This window comes from Eleginops maclovinus, chromosome 17 (assembly GCF_036324505.1).
Source record: "Eleginops maclovinus isolate JMC-PN-2008 ecotype Puerto Natales chromosome 17, JC_Emac_rtc_rv5, whole genome shotgun sequence".
Lineage (NCBI taxonomy): Eukaryota > Metazoa > Chordata > Actinopteri > Perciformes > Eleginopidae > Eleginops > Eleginops maclovinus.
Window position 1 is genome coordinate 12,180,027 of NC_086365.1, and position 23,580 is coordinate 12,203,606.

The 23,580-nt window shown below is 41.3% G+C and overlaps 2 protein-coding genes across 2 annotated transcripts; one reads left to right on the top strand and one right to left on the bottom strand.

Moving 5' to 3' along the window:
* Nucleotides 1-623: 623 nt before the first annotated feature.
* atxn10 (ataxin 10) lies at nt 624-9,713 on the top strand. The gene is made up of 11 exons (XM_063905101.1): nt 624-757; nt 1,436-1,627; nt 1,760-1,845; nt 1,943-2,039; nt 2,531-2,695; nt 2,796-2,876; nt 3,128-3,284; nt 3,424-3,541; nt 3,915-4,099; nt 7,299-7,362; nt 7,810-9,713. The coding sequence occupies exons 1-11, from the start codon at nt 630-632 to the stop codon at nt 7,992-7,994; spliced, it is 1,458 nt and encodes a 485-aa protein (XP_063761171.1). The 5' UTR covers nt 624-629; the 3' UTR covers nt 7,995-9,713.
* Nucleotides 9,714-9,787: 74 nt separating this feature from the next.
* wnt7ba (wingless-type MMTV integration site family, member 7Ba) lies at nt 9,788-17,865 on the bottom strand. The gene is made up of 4 exons (XM_063906104.1): nt 17,564-17,865; nt 16,120-16,346; nt 13,001-13,272; nt 9,788-11,859 (listed from the first exon to the last, which is right to left on the bottom strand). Exons 1-4 carry the CDS (start codon nt 17,644-17,646, stop codon nt 11,380-11,382), a joined length of 1,062 nt encoding a protein of 353 aa, XP_063762174.1. The 5' UTR covers nt 17,647-17,865; the 3' UTR covers nt 9,788-11,379.
* Nucleotides 17,866-23,580: the final 5,715 nt, after the last annotated feature.

Here is a 23,580-nt window from a genome sequence, read left to right on the forward strand (position 1 = left end):
CTATACCCAGGCAAATCCTGTAATCTAAAATGTGCCACTCTACATGAAAACACCAAAGATTGGCCCTGTGGCTTTGTTATTGCAGCTGCAACAATTGTCCCTCAACTCGGTTGGGTGAATGAATTGATCTTCTGACCATTAAACATTGCAGCTGCAGTTTAAAGCCTGCACAGAACCTTTGCTGTACCCAAGAAATGATTAGATGTTTTATTTTGGGTATGTTTCAGTAAAGCTACACAGTGTATTTTATTGCCTCCTTCAAAGATACCACCTAATTTAACATAAGGACCCATGAGCAATTACCAATTCCATTAGGCTCAGAACATGTTTCCCAACCCTTCCAATTATAAAGCTACTGGCTGCATTTATACAAGTTTTCTACTGGGTGCCCTCAAATGAAGTGGTTCTGTTTAATATTTCACCCAGCTGCAACCCACTTTCACTCAATAAATTGCACTCTGCTGTATGTTTAGCCCTGACACATAACCATGTGCCACAGGAGGGTGACATGACAACTGTATGATAACAGCAGCACATGCTCTGACCCCGCCCCTTTCTTGGATTGAACCAATAGCGTGTAAGAAAATGAACCGGATGTCCCGCCCACACGAATGATTTAGCAGGAAAACATGGCAGCTACTACCGACAACATGGACATCTCAGCGTCTATTTCTGGCATTTTGAATGAAGAACACTGCCCTGAAAACGTGCAGGTTTTAAAAACATTCACCACTGCGTTGCGTGACAAGGAATACAGGTGCGGACAAAGTAATTTATTGCTTTTTAAAAGGAAACTGAGAGTGTTAGCTTACCGACGAAGCTAGCTTGATGTATCCGCTACGTAAAAGCTTCTATATCATTTGACTTCCGGAGTATTATTGGTTTTTTGTATTTCTCAGGCCAGTTTAGTGTCCTTTTTGTGTTAATTAACAGTGACATTTTTCATGTCTTCTTTTAGTTGACATGCATTTCAGCTGTTACTGGTGACTGACAGTCCAAGCTGTGGATTCAGATATTTCGAGTTGTCATTGCAGTTTTAGCACAGGTGTAATGAATAACTAATGATTATACCAAGGGAACAAAGTAACCTATTATAATATTACTTTCAGCTTTTGGGCCAATTATATCCCTGCAGAGAGTAGTGCTGCATTCATTGCACTACACTAACTAAACTCAATTTATTGCACTATACTTAAAAATATAATATGTTGTCATGTTTCTCTTCTTTATTTATGTTATTGACTTTGCAGTACTTTTGTTATATCCTCCTAATACATTTATTGTATGCACTTAAAAAGTGATAACTCACTTAAACATATCCTGATTCATGTTAAATTTCACTCCATATATCTGGTATAATTTGTCCCCAGGCTCGGGTAACACTGCATTAAAGTAACCGACTGTCACTTTTTTCTCCTCAATTCTATTCCCTTAGAGATGCTGTGAAGGAGGAGGTGTTGTCCAGTCTCCTACAGGTCTTATCCCGACTGTGTGAGGAGCTCCATGCTGTCAGCTGTGATGATCAGGACCTGCAGTCTGTCGCCCTGCAGCTCCAGCTGACCGCCGAGTGCTTCAGGGCTCAGAGGAACGCCTGTGTCCAGAGCACCCGCAACCAAAGTCTGCTCAGGTAAGAGGATTAGAAAGGGGCGTAATAAAAGACGGATATATATGGTATGTTTTCGTGTTATAGTTTCTTCCTTCTTTGACAAAACACAAGGAAACATACATCTATAAATATAGTTTTTTTTCTTTCCTCTAGGGAGCTTGGTTTCATTGATGTCTCGCTTAAACTCCTAAACTTCCTTCAGACCAAACATTCGAAGAGCAACGATGGCATATTTGAGCGTAAGTCTAAAATCAGTCAACTGTAATCAAATCATTAGATTATTTAGGCAAACGTTGTGATACTAATCTTATTTTTTAATCATCCTCTATGGCTTAGCTCTCCGTTGTGGGATCCAGTTCCTCGGTAACTTGTCGGTTGGAAACCAAATGTGTAAAGATGACATCTGGCGGCTGAGCTTCCCAAATCTTCTCATGTAAGTTTCAAGTGCCACGCTTGCACTTATGCACTTTAAACAGTAAGCATCACTGCTACACAATGTTGTTATAACTCACAATATCTTTTCGGGCCACACAGTTATTCTGAATACCCATTTCCCAGTTGGCACAATTCTTACAAATACAAAATCCTTGTTTTGGACATATACTCATTTTAATATATCTCTCACTGATGACTTGAATAATGTTTTGAAAATGATCATTCCCCCTTAAGCAATAAGCAATGTTTTTCCAACTTGTGCAGCCCTTTTATGTTTATTGATCATAATTCCCAGTCGACTTTTTGTGGGGGCATCCTAAGGGCTCATTTGTCTAACAAAATAGCTTTGAACTTCATCTCTCCGTCTCTACAACACACAAATTGGGTTCATCTGAAACTACATTCTAACACTAATGCACAACTTTATCAGTATTTTTATTTGGTAAGCATTGCTCCCCACATAAAGTCAACCCAAACGTGTGTGAACAGGCAGCTGCTCAGTGTTGACGATGAGAAGACGGTGAACTACGCCTCCATGGTGCTCCACACATGTCTGGATGAAGCCAAGGTGGAGGAGCTGTCTGATCCCCAGAACATCCAGCTGGCACTCCGGGTGATGGAGCTCTGCAGGACCCATCCTGACCTAGACTGGACGTAAGAGTGTGTCTGTGTTAGTGTGTAAAGCAATGCTATGGTTTTAGCTGCCAATCCTATCAAGCAATTACAAAGTCTCCACTTTGATTTGATTTTACAGGGTTCTCATCGCTACCCAGTTTTTCCTCAAGTCTTCAGCTCTGGTGGAGAGCATGTACTCTGGGATGTCTCACCATGAAAGGTACTTTGCTTGATAATAAATGTAACTAGACTTCTTATGTTACACAGAAAGTGATCTTAGAACAAACACTGCCCCCACGATTCTGATACCGCGGTATTTTTAAATTTTCTATTTGTTTTGAGTTAAGTTTTAATAAGTTGTCAGAGTGCAGTTTTGTTTCACTTTATTTTCACTCACTTTTTGACTTAAACCTGATCTGAATACATTTCATTGAATGCCATTTAAACTACTGTGTGTGTTTATTCATTCAGACTTACTCTATTAGAGCTGCTCTTCGCTCAGCTACAAGAGGAGGACTCAGAGGAGAGTGGCATCCCCCCCGGTGTGGCTAGCTTCGTGGCTACTTCCTTCCAGAAAGGTTGTGGGGCGGTGCTGACGCTCGCAACTGGCTCCGCTTCCAGTGAGGAGGTACACATAGTAAACCTGACTGTATATGAAAAGTGGAACCGTTCTCCCATTTCTAACTGACGAGTCCCCTCCCAAATGTTATCTCACGTCCAACGTCCTTTCCCCGCGTGACCAACATCCTGCTTGCAATCCCCTGTAGGTCCTGCAGGAGGCGCTGACAGTGATCAGTCTGCTCGACGTTCTGTGTGAGATGACCTCAGACCACAGGCAGTTCAAGTTCCTCCAGGACCATCCCGACCTTCTCGTAACCACTGTTGGTAAATTAAAACAAACTCTCTGACCGCGTCTGCAGCTGGAGGTTTAGGGTCAATTGCTTGCTTCTTAATGGTAAAAATCTGTACACCATATGCACTCCTCTGTTGGTGAAAGATTCAGATCCCCGTGAAATCACCCACAGAAAACCAAACAAGATTCCTGAACACAGCCCTCGGTTAGTTTAAAAACCTGTAAAAACACAACAAAGTTTACATACAGAAAGAACTTTTTGGGCATTTAAAATCCACGTCTTAATTAAGTTTATCGAAATAATTTAACCTTTGATTCCTAATTTGAATAATGAGATGTAATGGCTTGAATTTAATGAATGAATTGTCTTTTTCTCCACCGCTGTACACCGTGTGTTCTCCGCAGAGCTCCTGAAGCAGGTGCATACTATAGGGAAGGCCAGTAAGAATGTTTTCAGCGCTGCTCAGAACTTCTCCTCCCTCGGTGGAGACGGAGACCCCTCCTCCCACTCTCCTGTCATCAGCTTCAAGGCCCACCTCATCAGGCTGATAGGAAACCTCTGTTACAGCAACACCAACAACCAGAACAAGGTTTGGGAGGAATGGATGGATGGATGGATGGATGGATGGATGAAAGAACAGAAATATGTGCTTCACACCTGTGGTTTGTTCAGTTCGGAAAAAAAGCCTTTTAGTTTTTAGTTTGTTTTCAAGACTGAGAAACCTGTAGCTCATTGGTCAGTTTTGATGATGTTATTCTAAATCAGCGTTACATGATCCATCATAGAGAAGTAAAATCCAGAGTGGTAGTTTATCAATAAAATGAATTGTAAAACCTCATTTCTGGTCATAAAAGTCTGTGGTAGGTCAGATTTAATTTCACACGAGAATCAAATCTCATCAAATGTTGCCCGAAAGCAGACGAGAGACTCTCCTTTTCAGGCGTGTTTTTAGTCCACAACAGAGTTAGACTGAGGGCTTTCAAACCAAACGGGTAAAATGTGAATACACCCGTATAAAGCAATGGAAGAATTTTAATCATAGTAAAGCTATTTGCCATTTTAAAATGTGGTGAGAATAAGCTTTAACAAAATTACTACCATTACAATATTAATCCTGAAAAAGGCTATGGTCAGGATAAAGTAAGGTATTCAGAATGAAAACAGCATAAAACCAGATTTATTATTAAATGAGATGTTATTAGATTTTCTTCTCTTGGGTCCGGGAGCTTTTGGTCAGTTTAACACAATGGGGTCATGTGTCAAGAAGAAAGTTAGAGGCCCTCTTGGTCTTGCTTTGACTATTTCTACACTAAATTGGCATGTTTAGGGCGCAGGTTCTAGTAATTAGCTGTGGGAACCCACATAATCTCCTCATTAGCAACTGCAATAAGTGTCCTGTGTAATGCTTTGGTTCGTGCGAGTGGGAGCTTATGAGTTCTTTCAACACAACAACTTGGTTTTTCACTGAAATGTGAAACACTTTGGAGATTTAATCAGATTCCCTCCATCTCCATCTGTCAGCATCCGACTATTAACATAAAGAGCGGATAGATAATAAGGCGGGGAGTTGGCCTCTATCTGTGGCATATCATAGACTCAGTTGTACTTAATAGAAACAGATTTGTGGAATGCTTGTGGGATGGCCACCCTCACTTGGCCTCTATAATATTTATGGATGCTGATCTGTGGTCTGTCAGTGGTCTGAAATCACCCCGTATCTGTTTTCACTGAGAACTCTTCCAGTAAACCAAATGTCATTCTATTCACCTTTGGGAAAGATCATAATTTAAGAAGCAAAGCGCTGAACCGGACTCGATTCGGGGTCTAGTCGCTTGGTATTCACTCCTCTACGGGTTTGGACGTCGTGTCAGCCGCTACAGACAATTCTTTTGAAAGTGGAAAATCAGACCCGGGTCCTGGTACTAGCCAGCGACTTTGTTTCTTTGACAGTTTAAATCACATTTCCATTTTCTGAACTCAGCACTTGGTCTCGTGGTGGAGCTCCCAGCAGTGTGTTTGGAGGGTAACCACAATGCAACAGCAAGCAAAGACGGTCATAAAGCCTATAGAATCAGCCTTAAGATGCAGAGCAGATCACCCTGTTGTGACGGCTTTAAACTACCCCACAACCACACTGCTGCTCGGGCAGAGGTAATGAGTCTCTGCTCAGAACACTTAGCTTCAATACATTGGTTGCCTTTTAAAATTGATTTGTACTGTCCTCGTGCGAGTATTTTGGAGGCATGGACATACTAGTTGTTTGGCCGGAAAGCAATACTAATTTGTTTCTCCCCTATTTTTAAAAACTGAGAATGTTTTCATCGCGTGAGTGTTTCCTCTAGACCAGGGGTGTCCCAACGGTTTTCACTGAGGGCCAAATACAGAAAAACATACGAAGGGCAGGGCCACTCTTTCGCATTGAGGTATATTGCCTCGTAGGTTAAATTATAGGTTAGCAAAATCAATCCAATATATTATTTTACATCACAGCTCTCCATAGGGTTTTAATGACTTTGTTACAAAAAGTGCTGCTGCTCATTCCTTAGAAAAGAAGCCTCTGATTGCTAATAATAAGGGGAAATAAGATGGGCTTTTTCTTTTATTAACTAAGATTTTTTAAAAAGCCTTCACCTTTAATTGACAGATAATATATGTTACCATATACAGCTCTGGAAAAAATTAAGAGGCTACTCCAAATGTTTCTTAAATTTGTATCATGTATGGCAGCCATTCCAGTGTCTGTTGAGTTTCAACACAGAGAAACCGTCTCAGTAGTTTATAGAATACAATAAGAAAATAAATAATAATTCTTAAACTCAAAGACGTGTCTATAAATAATAAAACAAGAGAAAACGATACTGCTGAAGTGGTCTCCTCATTTTTTCCCAGGCTGTATATTTAAGACGTACAATATAAGAAAAGTTCCAGGTGTGGGCCATCTTCCATTCTACTGTTTGAATTTGCTGAGGGCCAGTTCAAAGGGGAAGACGTGCCGCAGTTGGCCGTAGTTTGGACGACCCTGCTCTAGACAATTCATAACGAAAGCCCTGATGCATGTTGTAATACAGGGGTGTCCAAACTTTCTTCACCGAGGGCCACATACTGAACAATATAAGAAAAGCTGGGCCACTTATAGAGGTGAATATTGCCTCGTAAGTTAAGTTATAAGTTAAGAAATCAAATCAAATGTAGGTGAGTAAAGCGCAATACTTGCAAATGCTTTAAGGAAAAAACAGCCTACATCCCCTCTGTCTTTGGGGTTTCATTTCTTTTGTTGGCAGCTCATCCCTTAAAACAGAAGCCTCAGATTGCTGATAGTAAGAGTAAATATGAAGGTTAAATTTCAAGCTTCTTATAGAAATAACTTATTGGGCTTTTTTTTATCAACTAAGATTAGTTAGAAAATGTTTTAAATTCTAAATGACTGAATTAATTTGAAAATTGGGCTCATTGATATATTTTAACATATATATTTGAGAAGTAAAATATAAGACAAGCAAAGGTTTGATTTGTGGGCTGTATTGCATTATACTTTAAGAATTTGCAGAGGGCTGATTCAAAATGGCCTCCGGGCCGTAGTTTGGACCCCACTGGTGTAATACCATCATGAAGACAATAGCCCATACTGTTACTCTGATTAAACTAGCATTTATTTAGCTAAGGAATTTAGCAACAAAAGCATTGTTTCAGAACTGGTATTTAGTTGTGAGACTATTCCAAACATAGAAAGTGCAAGCCCATGTTTACCTCTCCATTCTTTTTCTCCTCCCTGTGCTTGTTTTCCTCAGGTGAGTGCACTGGAAGGCATCCCCCTCATCTTGGACAACTGCAACATAGACAGCAACAACCCATGTATCCTTTTCATGAACTGTTTGCACGGTAAAATGTTTCTTCAAGCTACAGAAACAATCAACCTAGAGTCAGCATGAGTCTGTCTCCAGATAAAATACATTGAAAGAAATAAATGTCTATAGAATTATGCGGGAAACCTAATAGGGGCGAGCTGAGAATGTTTTATATCACCAAACACAACTCGTCTGCAGAACTCGTTTGTTGGGCTTTCTGCATGAGGCAAATGGCAGGCACTCAAGAGTTTGACATGTACCAGTGTCAACCTATCGTGGTATGTATATAATTAGTGATTCGCTTTTAAAATAACATAACTTGTTTATTACTTCCTTTAGTGTTTTAAACATGCTGGAAAATATGCCTAAAAATGATGCAAAGAAGTCTTGAAAGAACTACATTGTGCTTTCTTCCCTATTATCGACGCTGCTGTCCTTAACCGATGACCTTCAGTTATCAGCCAGTGGGCCATCTTTGCCATCAGGAACCTCCTAGAACACAACAAGGAGAACCAGGAGCAGGTGGCCGCCCTGGAGCGCCGCGGCACCACCGACTACTCCGCCCTCAAGGAGTTGGGCTTCGAGGTGGAGCAACGAGACGGAGGCCTGCTGCTCAAAACTGTGAGGAAAGACTCTTGAAAAGCTTTGAAGCTCAACCCGGAGAGATGAGGCCCTCCATCCGCAAGCAGGTTCCAAGTATTTGTATAGAAAGGAAAAAAAGTACATGTGCTCACATCTACGCTTAGTGTTACTAATATTTAAGCCTTATCTGCGGGTGAATTACATTACTCAACTCTTATACTGTGCCTGTCCAGAGTAACTGACAGCCACACTGCCGATAGACTAGGAAGAGAACGCTCTATAATTAGTTATTTCTATCAGAGAGGTATGTATACATGACTTTCCTACCTCAGTAATGCTTTGCACTAACGCCCACATAGGGGCTTAAGGTATTCTTGATAAACAAAAGGCCCATGGGGTCCCGCTGGTATAAAGCAAAGGTCAAGACTTCAGGAGCTCCTGCATTGTCTTCACCTAAGTCTGGGAAATGAAGAGTTAGGGAGAGGCGAGCACATGCTGGTACCTTTTGGCACGGCCGATGCTCTGCGCTTTAATCCAAAGACAAAGAGCTCCGCAGTCTCCGGGGCCTTTCACTCTTCACAGACACCCATGTTACCAGCAGGGGTTTGGGTTTAATCCCATCCCCATAGTGACTTCTGCAGTAACAGAGAAAGACAAAAAACCATGATGTAATCAGCCTCCTCAGCGCCTTACCTACTTAAAACGCTGGTGCCGTTGCCAGAGAAACACCCTTAAAACTATTTCTCTAAACAGGCATGATAGGACCTGAATGCAAAACGCAATACTAATTACAACTGACGCTATGCACGTTTTGTAGTCTAAAAACAATGCTCATAACACAGCATGGGCTGTCACTGCATCTCCTCTTTAAGTCTTACACTCTCATAGTGAATTTCATCCTATTCCTGCTCTTATTCCTAACCTTCTTTCCCAATCCTCCTACTACTACTACTACATACATAAGGGATCACAGTTTATGGCATGCATCATAAATTATTAACCATATTTAAACTCACAACATTCTTTCGTGCCTCATTTCACACTGAGCTAGCCATAATTGAGTTAGACTGCATAGATTTACTTAGAGATTTACTGGATACCATTCTTCCTTTTTTAGCTGTGTTTGCGTGAGTGTGTGCTTTTTTTCCCCCGTTTGATAAGAAACAGATTCAGGGTGGATGAGAGCTTACTGAAAGTGATTTAATGAATGAGCGAGTGAGAGAATCACAGCAGAGGCATTAGTGTGCAGGATGACATCCCTCCCTGCTCCTCGCGGCTGCTGGATAAGCTGAACAGTCCTGACACCTCAACAATGCAGCGATTTACTGGGCTGCTCACGCCCTGCTCCACCTTGTTTGCTCTGCCTCTGATTTTTAATGACAAAATGTATTGAAACAATCGGCTCGACTCGCCCCTCAATCCACGGGCATAGTGAAGAGAGCTTACGCGGTTCCGGTCCCCAGGATTTCAGACAGCTAACAAAACAGCTGTTACTCGCGCTCCGCTGGCTGGCTGCAATGCTTTTCAGCCCCACAGGAAAGAGTCAGCCGGGCTCAATGAGGTGGCATGGCCGCGGCCGCCTGTTCACCTCCTGACACATTAGTACCACATCAGTCAAGGCTACAAGTTCTTGTGTTTCCCATATCAGCGTTTTATACCACAGGGCTCGACTACAGTGTGCCTTCTGGTTGGGAAAAACAATTGTCAGGGTGCATGCTTTGTGTCTGGGTCAACCTATATGTTTATATAATGCTTAATAAAGTATTGTGTGAGAAACCGCTTCTTTTGGGGAATGATTTTTAGGAACAGAGGTGATATAAAACTCCGGAGGCATTAAAAGGATGCTCAAATTTTATTGGTAAAAAAGAAGAAATACAACGGTCCATTTGAGTGATGCAGACTTCAAGGACAAAAAAACCATGAAGCAACACGGTGTTCTTAGTTACTGAAAGGACCATGAAGACAACTGGAAACACAGAAATCTCTCCGATCTAAAGCTGCGCAGCGAGTTGGTGGCTGACACATCCAATGTATTATCTACTCGCAATTGAATCAAATACTGAATTTCTATGAGCTACGTTGAGATGTGAAGGATCGTAATCGAGGTGGACAACCTGGGCTACTTTGATAAAACACGTGGAGTATTTACACTTCAGGAACTTTGATCAAAAACATAAATTCCAAATAATTTATACCATCGACATTAGAAAACATTTGTAAATTTCTTTTCCATTTATAAATGACATAAAGTGCCATGTTCCTCATATAAAAATATACTCTTCAAATTGTTTTGTAAGTTATATAAAGCCTAAATAAACATTTCTGAATACATTAAGGGTGCTGTCCAAAAATAGCTTTAAAGTCCTTTGATCCTCTCATACCCCCTTCTGTGTGGTTAGGGCACATGCCATCCACCCAGGCAGGCCTAAACCGCGCTGCGAGGCCCTGTGCAAGCATCATATGGAATTCCACGTCTCTGCCGATCATGGGAACGTTGGATGTATCTGAACATGATTGCACCTCTATGGAGTTCCAATGAGGCTTACACGATTTTCTCAGAAGTCAAGGGCCCTCCGAAAACAAACCAATGAGCACGGTCGGAATGGAAAGAGCCTGGATGCTTAAAATAGTTTGGGGGTATTTTCTGCCTCTTTGTCTCCTGGTGTAACAAAAGGGGTCTGGGTTTCGGAGGGGAATTTGTCCATGAGAGAGACGTCGGCGCAGCGCTCACCAGCACGACTCATAACTGATGAAAAGGGGAAAGAAATGACCGTGAGTGCAAAAGAAAAACGACTAATCTACAGCGAAGTACGCCACTGATAATGGATAAATGTGACTCCGTATCAGTAGCCATTTACGATCATAAAAGAGGAAAAAAGTTCAAAGCGGTTTTGTTCTCTATCCATCCTTTAAGGCTAGTTTTGAAAGATATTTTTACATAAATAATTTGTTTTATTTTCAGTGTTCAAACAGAATACAGTGTGAGCGTACATTTAAAAGTATTCCACTGCCATCTTTCTTTTTAATCTTCCCCAGAATCCTGTCTTCATGGCAGTCTGAAGCGCCGTAGCATTTCCAGTTTGCAAAAGTCTTTTCAAGATCCAACAATAGTTTTTGTTTTCCCTCTCACGTTAGACAACTGTATGCTACATCTTTGCAAGATGTCGTCTTCTCGAGGCAATAGGGTGAACATCAAATCCTTTAGCCTGCAACATGTTTGCATCATGTCACAGTTTTGAACCAGCGCGCAGAAAAAGAATGATCATGTCTCTCTTTCCAAAACTCCACGTCTGTTGTTTCTTTCTTTAAAGAATCACAGAATAGGTTTTAAAAATGTGCAAATTGTTGAATAAATACTTCCAAGTCCTTCACTTCAAATTCCACTTTCTTACTTTCCACCACTGTCCGTCTTCCCCAGCCTCTTCCCCCTCTTCCTCACCCCCTACTTGCAGGTGAACACTTCTGATTTCTCGCTGCATGTGTTGCACTTGACGAAGCAGCACCAGTGGAACTTGCAGTTGCACTGCCAGATGCGGGTGTAGCTGTGCGTGTCGTGCCCCCGGCCGCAGCACATCAGATTACAACCGTCCGTGTGGGTGGAGGTGCCGTTGCACAGTCGTCCCCGTGTTCCCGTGCTTCCCGTGACCTTGTCCTCCTCGCAGTAGTTGGGCGATCGGTCCAGGTACACCAGGTCCGTGTCCGTGGGCTTCTGGAAGCCCCGAGCCTCTTTGAGTCGCAGGAAGGAAGGTTGTCGGAGACGCGAGGCCCGGACCGGCTCCACCTGGACGGCTCCGCTGTAGCGCTCCTTCAGCAGGTAACCCAGCTCTCTGAACTTGGGCAGGGTGATCCAGCAGGTCTTGGTGGTGCAGGAACCGGACACGCCGTGACACTTACACTCCAGCTTCATCTTCTCCTCCAGCATCTGATCACATAAAGAGCAGAAATTAGCTCTGTGTGAATTAAAAGAGATAGTTAAGAAGAGCTGGACAATAAGTGGTAAAACACAATTGAATTTGTGACGGCTAATAGCAATCGGATAGCCTCCCAATCCATCTCTCTTGGTCAGCTGGGCTTTTCAACGCTCAGCGCTCCCGAATGCCAACTTTATGTCGACAAAACCTGGGGAAAATAACTCAGTCTGTAGTCTCTAATTAACTATACCTTTCTTCAGACCACATAATGGCCTGACAGGCCGGAGAAAAGTGACCGGAGCAGTTGTGCAAACCATATACGTATAAAATTACACTGCGGTTTGAGCCAGATTTATATTACAACGCCAAACAAATATTTTCACATGACAAAATTGACAGGTGACTGTTTGCCCTTGTGAAGGAGCTCGGTTTAGAAGTGAAAGAGATGAACAGTCTCATCAGAAGTTATAAAATCTCATCTTAATGTATTAACTTGTGTGTCCAGAGCACTAGACAAACCAATGACTCCGTCTTCCCCTTTTTCTCATTCTGGGGGAGTAAGGTTTGACTTCAGAGTGTGCGGTGTTGCAGAAGCACGCTACTGCCACTAAGAAAGGAAACGAGAGAAACTTGCAATAATATTCTATTTCCTCACTTAATGCGTCGTAATTCTGTGGCACAGCTCAATCTTGGAAAGTGCGTCGGCCAAGTTTTGCATTTCTGTCACACTTACACTATCCAAGTCTAGTGTACAAGAGCTTTTGAAAATCACTTCTGCATAGTTCAGGGCCGATTCAATTATAGTTACTGATGCACAGTTTCATAATAATGAACAATCTTTGCTTTCATTAGGTTTTCATGTTTAGTAAAACTTGACTTTACACTGGAATTTGATGTATCATGTGATCAAACTCATAATCAAAAGACCTAATTATCCTGGGGGAAATTGGGTTTCGTGACAGTTGCCCGATTTTAGAATGAAAACACAAGTAAAGATATATAAAAAAATGTAAATTATTGAAAAAAGTAACAAAAGAGACTTTTTATATAAACAAAAGTAGTTAAGTTACAAAACACTTAAACACTTAAACACTTAAACTCCAAAATGATATTTAATGGGTGTCGTTCATCTTCTTGTGCTTCTTACATTACCTTTCGCCCTGCCTCGTTGTTGTGCAGGTTCATCAGCCGCCGGGCGTTTTTCTTGATCTCACGAGCGTCCACAAAGCGCCGCGAGAACTCCACGCCGTACTTCACATCGGCAGAGCAGCCCCCCCACTTCCAGCCCTCCTCTCGGTCGTGGTAGCCCTGCTTCTCGCGATCGCAGCCACACTGGCTCAGGTTGCCTTGGCTACAAGCCGTGGTAACCGCGTGGGCAACTCCTGCTGCGGTGATGGCGTACGTGAACGCTGCCTCCCTGCTGCCTGAAGACGAAAAAGAGCAGAAACTCGATTAATGAGGCAGAGAAGAAGAAGAAGTGAGGCTGTCATGTTTTCATTAATGAAGTGTGAGACTTGGAGAACTGCAATCGATTTTACACAGGATTTGTAGCTTAGTTTTCACGACAGGTAGGATTTTGCCATGAAAGCCGTTGTAAAATCTCTTCCGTAACATCATATAACTTCAACTGGAGCTCCACAGTGTCAGGTGTTTTAAAGAGGTGGGGGGCAACTGAGTGACACTACTGAATTTGGAAAACATTTGTGAAAACCTATACTAGACCAAGCCTCGGATCATCGTTCTGTTGAGAAAAGCCTTTTTTTGAATCACGTGGACACCAAACTAAATGAACAGAAAAGTTACCGTTTAATTTTTAATAAAAGTGGAAGGCTGTCGGGGTGGAGTTTGAATTGTCCCTAAATTGCTGGTCTGGCCCTCTAAGGAAAAATAGTCCCAACTTTGGAAGAGATAACTGATTAAGAGACAAATACGTTTTGAGATTACATTAACAGTGAAAGGATGTCATTCGGCCCTTATATTCATTAATATGTCAAATATTAGAAGTCTTTTCAGCCTTCCTTAATTTCAAATACTGTACGTAGCAGACTAAAAGGCTAAATATCACAGGTTTAAGGTCTCTGTGCATTATTTTACATATCTATATCATCGTTACAACAGTATTGAGTATAGTGAAGACAACACAAGTGACATCTACTGGCTGACTGGAGGAGCTTTGTTCTAGATCTGCACTTCAATGGACTTGCTGTGTCTCGATGTTTTTCATCAATGGGATTTCTCACGCAGCTTAAGTGTCACTCGGTGTTCCTCATAGGCGGTCCACATTAATATAGCAAATGATACGGCTGTGTTGAAATAATTTGTGGCCACACTTGACTGAGATGTGCCCATTTCCAAATTTTTGTCACCATTTGAACTTCAGAATAAACACATTTATATTTATGGCGTGGGGGGTGGGAATGAATTTATTGGCACTACAATTGGTAAGGGGATATCCTCCGTCTCCAATCAGGGTAATGCTGGGCCTCCGTTCTCAAACGCCCAGTGAGTATTAATGCATGGCGTCTCTGGTAGAGGCGATTCTAATGGCTCTCATCCAACCTGACAAACTCACTCGCAGAGAACCATCGGCCTGCGGTTCCCCCGCTCCATAACTCATAACAAACTCTGAAGTCTTCTCTCATCAAGCTAAATCTGCGACCCGTTACGATATATTGTATGGTGAGCATTTCTCAAGGCATCAGGCGCATGCAATAGCCAAACAGCCATCTCCTCGCGCTGTGATTTGTTTTGATTGTATGGCAGTGCATGCAGGCCTCCATTGTTGCCATCCAGCTGCTGGAGCTGACTTCAATTAGTGGTAAGCATTGAATCTCTCTGGTCTTTCTCAATGCCTAATGAGTTCACAGGCCCGGCAGGTCAATCAAATGAAGTGGTGGATGGTACAATGCGACACAAGAGGGGGTACGGCTCTGGCTTACATTGGAATTAAAAAAAACCAGCAAGAATGGAGACGGAGATGGCAAATGGAAACTCATTTCAATGTGAATCCATGAAGATGAAAGGCGTTCTAAAATGCTGAGCAATTAACTTCATTTTAACACAGATTTTATAAGATTTTACATTCCAGAAAGTATTAATATGTCTACACAGAGAGGACACAAGGACCTTATCTGGATCCAAAGCTTCACCCCAAACTCGTTTACACACCACAAGAGAAAAGAGACATTTCCTCTTGACAAAAGAAATAAAGGGATCCAGACGTCTGTCTGCCTTGTCTCCCGTGTAGAAGAAAGTGATTGCTCCCAGAGCTGCTAGATTAAACATGGATCCAAAGCCACAGCAAGACCGCAACAAAACATTTCGGACTGAAACACAGTTCATAGAAGAGGTTCACGTTAGGAGCAAACAGACTTCTGTGAGAAATAAAACAGAGAGAATGTCGACTGAAAGCAGGGAGATGTGTACATTTGTGCGTTGTTTGAGAAGATGGCACACCCAGATAGGCATTACAAGGAAGTCTACACTCCATTTGTGACTGCTTTGTTGTGACAATACGTGTTGCAAGCGCAGTGATGTCACACAGATGAGCTACAGATTGAATCTCCTTTGGGAAACACTAGCAAGGCCTTTGGGTTGTTTGTCTTGGTGTCTAAAAGAGACAGAAGATTTATTGTGGTTGTTGGATGTGGTATTCCAAGCAGAAATTCATTGAGTGTTTCGCCACCCAGCTTTAAGTCTTTTTAAATGCCATTATGTTGAGCTATGCTGCAGCTTTTTCTCATGGCACTTAGAAGTTGGAGGACAATACAATGAAAGTGAGTGAAACTACTCGCAGTGCTGAGCCGTGCTCATCCACTCACATAGCACAGCGCTCTAGCTTTTATGAATGTCAAATCAGACCACACTGCTCAGACAGGCCTTCGGACAAACCCGTTGACACACATAATGACAGATTCATAAAAAATAATATATTTCACCCCCTATCACAGAAATCTGACACTTCAACTTTAGCTTGATCTAAGTACATTTAAAAAGTTACTTATGTACAAAAAGGATGTTGCCCAGAAAGCTGAAACATGAACCGCACCATCCCGTAAAAACTTGTCAAGGCCAAACTTTAGTTCGGGGTCACCTGCAGTTAAACCTCTAATAAAGGCATCAAAATTCCAAAAAAACATAGTCATACCCCAGTAAAAAAAACTTAATTTGTCTCCTCAACTTTCTTCCTCTCCCTCAGCCTACTTTCCTGATTTTCTTTTGCCCATGTTGAGATGAATATATTTAAAAAGCTGAGTTTCAAACAGACTGACCTACTCTCAGCTCTTGTCCGAAGACGGTCCTCTCTCCCAGGGCCGAGCAGTTCCAGCGTCCGTAACGAAACTGGTACTGACACTCATTGATGCCCAGCTGGGCACCTTCGCCAATAACGATGATGGCGTCCGGCCGACTCTGACAGAGGGCTCTCTGGCGGGGGGCCAGTCCGGGGATCTTGTTGCAGATGATGTTAGCACCTAGAGCCACCACAGAAGACAGCGCCCTAGGCAGAGAGAAACGGGGATTAATGAGAGGGGCATAAAACACAAAGCTAAAATGTATCTAAAAACATACATTTTGGTAGGGCTGTCAAGTCGTGCGTAAAAACACATCTCGTAAAACTGTGATATAACTCAGTCTTTTTTATATCTTATGTTGGAATCAGTTTTGTTTTTTTTTGTATTCCAATTTTTCTTATTAAAGCAAAACTGAAAGCAGCAGGTCTGAAATATTTACACTTAAATATCGGTTTATTTATGATATCATAATTCCGGTGTTCTTCAAAGCTATCACATATCGCAGATTTTCCTCAAATCGTGTAGCCCTACAGCGTGGATTGCACTAAAAAAAATGATACAATTTATTCACAATTCTCAGTAAAGTTATTGCTCAAATTTACACTAGAGTTTCCAGTCAACAAATCCTAAAGATAAAACCAAATAATGAAGACGATTACAACTTTTATCCATACCCAGATCACACCCCATGTCATCTAATAGTACTCTATAAAGACATAAAAGAGAACAATAGTACTTTTGGGTCCAAATCCACTTCACTCCTGTCCTCCTCTGTCTGTGTTACAGAAAACATGAACCACCACAGCTATTTTAAGTTCCAGGACCTGCCCTTGTTATGAATGAAAGGCATGTATGGTGCAGCAATCATTCCCTTTGTGAGGGCCTGGGTCTTTTAATGCCATAAGAAAGAGCTTATTACATAGGCCCGCGCCTATAGACAGAACATGAAGTAGTCCAATATGTCTCTTTTCCACATGCTGCTTTTCAATTACGGCCCTTGTGTGACGAGGTGCTCCTATGACAGAGTGCTTCTGGTGTAATGTGTAAATCTAGAGCAGGTTATCTCATCCGCTGCGTATTCACATACAAATCAAGTGGATTTAACATTGAATGAAAGGGATGCTTAGATTACGGGATTCTGGGATTCTGAAAAAGACACATTTCCTACCAATGTTTTCCAAATCTTGGTTAAAAAATAACATGGTTTTCATTGTTTCAGCAACAGCTTAACCACGTTAAAATGAGACGTGGTAAGCGTAACAACATCATGTTAACTTCGTAATAAAACACCTGCAACACAAATCTACGATCTAACCTGACTATCGTCGGTAATTGGCCAATTCTCGCGTAGAGCACGTCTTTTTGCCAGCGAATCAAACCGACCTGTGTTGGAATTAAGCAAGTGCGATGATGAGAAACCTACAGGTAGCTACCGCTGGTGAGGATGAGGAAGATCTGTGGGTAGTAGACGGACAGCAGCGCACTGCGGGACGAGATGATCAGCATGGCTGCGCATTGAACAAAACTGGTTTGAAGAGATAAGAAGAAAAAGAAGAAGTGGAAAGAAGTAAATCCTTTTTTTTATCCGGAGTCCAGAAAGTTTAACTCGGGGAGCGTGGTCTGTTCTCTCTTGGTCTGTTCAGCTAGTGGGGCCGTGGCGCGCTGCGGCAGCTCGGAGCTCCGCTGTCCATGTGCTGGAGATGAGAGGCTGCATCCCACGGCCGATGTGCGCTCTGCCACCTGGACTGATAGAGGACTGGCTGGGGAAAAAAGGGAGAGAGAGAGAGGGGGGGGGGGGGACTGAGAGAGAGAGACAGAGGGTGGGGGCAGATGGGGTTCCGGATGTCCGATACGCACTGCTCACGTCTCCAAAAGTGAGACTGTTGTCGCATCGGAAAGCTGGGAGACAGTTATGGAAAGACAGTGGCCTCTCCCGGTGCACCTCACCCCGGGGTGAGTCTGTCTGCAACGCGCTTCCCATCGTATCCCCACCCCCAACCAGTGTCGTAAAGTAACTAAGTACATTTACTCAAGTATTTTACCTACATGCAACTTTTGCGAGGTTTTTATTTCGTGTACTTTTACTATCCTTTGCAGATTTGGATTAATGATGTGAAATATAAGCAACACTTAAATCGGACTTAAATTACACCTGGAGTACATTCACAAGCCACCCTGCAGTATATAAAGTCATTAAACCTAGCTGCACCTTTAGCAGCTTTGAGAACACTTTGATGATCAATTTCTATAAAACATATCATTGTATTAATTCTGCAGAATGAGTACTCCTCTGTTATGCAAACATGCCACCGTAAATACAACTTAAATGAATTTCACAAATAGAATAACCTTTCTACGACAATAATGAATTTGCATATTTATCCTTAATGTCACTTCAGTATTTATTTTATTGAATCATTTGTTACTCTGTTATTGTGGCAATATTACACTTTGGCATTTAAATCGGACAATCCTATTTGCCTTTATCTTGATGATCAAATTACCAAAAGCCGACTAAAGAGGAATTTATCAGTCAATTCATTCATTTGCCAATCAACAGAAATCAATTTGGAATATTGATTAACCTTTTAGACTTTTTTTAAGCCAAAAAAAATTCCATTTCTATAATTTGGATATGGATACTTTTGTTTATCATACATGATAGTATGAGATGTACTTCGGCTTTTGAAATGAAAAAAGGCTGGAGTTTCAGAGTTTCAGGCTTGCTTAGATTCAATTAAAGTAAGTTATTGAGTGTGTAGTCTTCCAGCTCTTATGATCTGTTGGTGCATCTCCATCAATACGCCCTCATGTGGCGTCATAATGTAAACTTATTATTAGTAAACATCAAGCAAAACATTTTATCACTTCAATTTATCAAATTCTTCTTTTTATTGAAGTGGAAGTCACTTATGTCTACATGGTAACTATTCTTGTAGAACCCATGTAGTCTTTGAAGTGTCCTGGTATGGAAAGGCCAACAAGGACAATACAAAAGCAATTCATGCAAACACCACCCTGTTTGCTAAAGAGAGGTAAAAAAAAAAAAGAAAGAGTACAATGGTATGGGACCGTCCTGTTCAGTTCCTCAGCACCTTCAAAGGGCGAGGGGTTTTATAGGTATGTATATAGAGTGGACGGAGGACAAAGTACACATCTTCCTGGCTGCTTGTTGACATTTTGGAGAATGGAAATGGAGACATTCTGATCTACTTGAGCTGAACGAAAAACCGCGAGGAAGAGATAATATTAATAAGATTTGTTCCAAAATGAGATATCAATCATTTTAGGAAACAACTAAGGGCACTTTGGTGAAAGTGAACCGTTTAATTTGAATTCCCACCAGCTGCCAACAAAGCATTTCGAAGAGATTGAACTGATTTGGAGACATGCTCTTCATTCTTTCGGCTAATTTTAACCACCTTTTAAATCTTGCCCCGTTATTGCAAAGGAACTAAATTTACATAGACAACTCGCAGATACTGTCTCTGGCTCGTGGTTAGCAGAGGCAGAACCCTGTGTGTGTGTGTGTGTGTGTGTGTGTGTGTGTGTGTGTGTGTGTGTGTGTGTGTGTGTGTGTGTGTGTGTGTGTGTGTGTGTGTGTGTGTGTGTGTGTGTGTGTGTGTGTGTGTGTGTGTGTGTGTGTGTGTGTGTGTGTGTGTGTGTGTGTGTGTGTGTGTGTGTGTGTGTGTGTGTACAGGTTCTATATGCCCCTTTCTGTCTCTTTCTCACTCTCTCTTTCTGTCCAAATAATCCTCCTAAACCACAATTTCCAAAGCCAAGATAGCACTTAGGGCAGCGTGCACTCACTGTCCTGGCGCTCGCACCGTGATATCTGTTTCTTTTCATATTTTTACGCAGAAGACGAGGCGAACACGGAGACGTGTGCACGGAATCCCTCTCACTGCCCGAACAAGACGTCGAATCAGTGATGAAAGACTCTGTGAAAGTAAGATGTTTTTTATCTGTTGGAACAGCTGTTTTAGTTTTGACAGACATGTTTTGATACAGTAGCATCATCCACATGTGACGAGTGACGGGGCTGGAGGGGAGACACTGCAGTGAGTGGCCTCAAGCTGGAAGCAGGCCTAGAAAGTCCGGATTATTAACTGTGTTTTATGGATGTATGGGCTTTTGGGTTCATCTTGTCTTTGAGCACAGAATCCCTAACTTGGTTCCTTAAGGGTAGTCTGGGAAACAATAGTGTTAATAATAAAAATGACTGATAACTCATCATAGCCAACATTTTTCTGCAGAATAGCAAGGCTCATAGAAGAAAGTGTTACAAAATACTATCCCTTCCATATGCAGTGTAACGGAAGGTACTCTACACAAGGAGTACATATATACAGTATAACAATAAAAGTAGAGCCTGTTTTTGTATACTCCTACTTGAATGAAATAGTGTAAAATGAGAATCTTGGTAGAGTTTCAAGAGAAAGGATTTAGAAACATGAATCAAATCTTTTTCTATAGTCCAATATCACAAAACACGTTTCTCTCAGTGGGCTTCACAGATCAGCGAACATGAATGATGATGTTTAAAGATATAACACAATTACAAGATAGAATGTCAACTTAAATTAAATTCCATACAAAGTAGGACCCAGGACGATGTTTTAGGAGCCTGAGGCCAGCTAATTGCCCAGCCCAATGTAATAGTTAATTCTATAATGTAAGAGACTGTTAGTCTGTATGAAGTTACCTTTCCAGAGTTCATTTTGTGCTTTGGGGACATAATTCAGAGTCAAACATGTACTAAATCAAAACATACAGTATTTTTATAACGTGACTCAGCATCTCACAGTAGAAATACATTCATATTGTCACTTCGATTAGAGTCTTTAATGTCAATGAAAGCCAAACTAGTGTAGGCGGACCAGACAGCAGACTCTTTAAAACAACTAAGAACGTCCACTATACTGTCATTGTGTATATTACCAAGACCTGTGGGCTAATGACAGTCGCTACATATGACATGGAACATAATATCACATTCAAAAGGGTTTTAAAGTCTCTGCAGATGTTGTCAACATTACAAAATCTTGCCTTCCTTTCCTGAAATATTCCATATTGATGCTGTAGTTATTCATCCTAGTGTTATTTATTATTTTAAAGCTTCTTTGGGTTAAAACTCCTCCGATAAAGATCTCCAGCTCATGTTAATCCGCCGCAGAAAGCAGTACCTGACAAATGTACTCTTATGTCTGCTGAATGATTTATTGCCCCGCTGTGTAAGGAACTGACGTTACCTTTTTAAATCAAGCTAAATTATATATTCAGTATCTGACAGTGATGGAACGACACTGAAAACTGTTCACACAAGGAACATAAAGACTCACACCAGCCTTATTCTTTAAATATGGCATCTGAATTTTAATTAGATGGGAAAAGACTTGCATCAAAGGCCTTATATATCGCGTGTGTCTCTGAACCACTGAGACACCCTGATGGCTTTAATTGGTTTAAGTCAGACAAGTGCATATGGGATATTTCAGAGGCATTGTTTGGACTGTAATGTGGCAAGACAAACACATGGTGCCTATATGTGTAATGGGGTAAAACACACGCTGGAATGCACAAGAAATATGAGTGTGGTTTGGGGCAATGAACATCGCCCCCTGCGCTGTGACGGTATTACGCAGTGTGACAAGTAAAAACAAAGCCACCAGGCCGGGACAGTATTTATGACACTGCTAACAGAAAACTACTTTGTAATCAAATCTAATTTACACAGTTTGGAGCATTTATGGAACCCGACAAAGCTGACAGTGGGAAATTGTTTCCAGAAACAACAATTCTACTTTTGAGCAATTATTGTCTTTGAAGCCACTTTTTTTTTTTCTTCGCCAGCAGATGAAGGGGTTTTTGAACAATGCCACGAGTGCACATAAACGTCTTCAGAACCAGTGCCTTTTATGTAAACGGGGATTTATGTTTTTGGGGTGGAAAAACAGATTTGGAAGTTGTAAACATGTTTCAGATGTCGATGAAACGGTTACACGGCATCACCATAAAGCGTCACCATGAGCAACTAACAAAGCCAGAATGGGAAAATTACAAGAACTGCTGTCCTCACATGTTAACGTGTCATGTAGAAAACAGATTCACAGCACAGTCGTTTGGTATTTAGATTGCTCACGGTTATTTAAAGAGCGTTATAAATGCACGACATGCCACCAATAAGCATTTTTCAGGAAGAAATACAGACCGTTTGCCTTTCAAAATAGTTTCCATACATAGTTATTTGCTATTTTTCTCTACATTCTTTGTGTTTTGTACCTCACTTCACATTGTTTCCAAACTGTCTTTTCTCTATTTTAACTGTAGAGGGAGACAATGCACCAGAAAAAACTCTTAGCTTGCTCTTGCTTTTCTCTTCTTTGAGTAAAGCATGTCACTTTTACACAAGCAATTTATTAAAATATAAGCTAAACTATCACAACAAACACTAGCGTTACTCTGTAAATACCCTAATAATAGTTGTATTACTACATTACAATAGCATCAGTGAGTTTTTCATACGAAATGCATATTGAATGAGACAGGAAACCTAAGAAATGTCTCTTTCTGATGTCTCACTTTTATTCTACACTTCAAATTTCAATTTCAAACTCTGTAAATATATTTCCTGTAGATCCAGAAGCCACTTCGACATTGCGGTCTCCCTTCTCTGAAGTGTTTGAAGTGAGTCCTTTATTTGGATATCCTCAAGGGGGCTCTTTACTCCCATGTTTCAAAGTGCAGGAGCTGTACAGCAGCCCGTAGTTCCCACCACCCCTCACAGGTTCCACCATTTTGGTTCCTACCATCAAAATTTCAAAATGTAACCGTCACGTTTGTTCATGCCAACACGGGAGACGTAAATTCTTCGCTTTCAGTGAATCTAAAATCTATTACAATTAAATGACCTCTTTCCTTTTGTGAATCTGTAATCCATGGGTTTGTTCTAGAGAATTTAAAAGTATATTTCTACACTTTTCTTTCTTACAACATCAACTTAAGCTGCTAGGAATAAATGCACTTATAGGTAAGCCAGGCAACAATTTAGAGTCATGCATATACAATTTATTTCAGTGCAGGCCATTTCATTCAGAATGACCTGCTTAATTTAGGGGTTATGTTGAAGTATGTGGGATGGTCGTCACTCTCAGGATCCTTCTGTGCACTCCTGGGCTCAAATCCCATCTGTTGCATTCTGATATCTGCGTTGCTTTGGGTCATATAAGGACACCCCTCCGAGTGAAGCAATTCCACACCTTCCTGTAGCAATTTTATTAAACGTTCTTATTTTTTACATAGTTTAATTCAATCAAAAATCTTACATTTAAATAAAGTTATATGCATAGTGCTTTTTACTCCCTTTCGTCCCTTCTTGATTTTTTCCTGAAGCGTTTAATAATATAATTAATTGTATTTGTTCACTTACATGGCTAAGCA

Coding starts and splice junctions, on each gene's coding strand:
- atxn10 (XM_063905101.1), top strand. CDS start 630: ATGGCAGCTACTACCGACAACATGGACATCTCAGCGTCTATTTCTGGC. Junction 2,040..2,530: donor AGCTTCCCAAATCTTCTCAT/GTAAGTTTCAAG, acceptor GTGTGTGAACAG/GCAGCTGCTCAGTGTTGACG. Junction 3,542..3,914: donor CCTTCTCGTAACCACTGTTG/GTAAATTAAAAC, acceptor TGTTCTCCGCAG/AGCTCCTGAAGCAGGTGCAT.
- wnt7ba (XM_063906104.1), bottom strand. CDS start 17,646: ATGCTGATCATCTCGTCCCGCAGTGCGCTGCTGTCCGTCTACTACCCA. Junction 16,347..17,563: donor CTCACCAGCGGTAGCTACCT/GTAGGTTTCTCA, acceptor CTCTCTGCCTAG/GGCGCTGTCTTCTGTGGTGG. Junction 13,273..16,119: donor CGGACAAGAGCTGAGAGTAG/GTCAGTCTGTTT, acceptor TTTCGTCTTCAG/GCAGCAGGGAGGCAGCGTTC.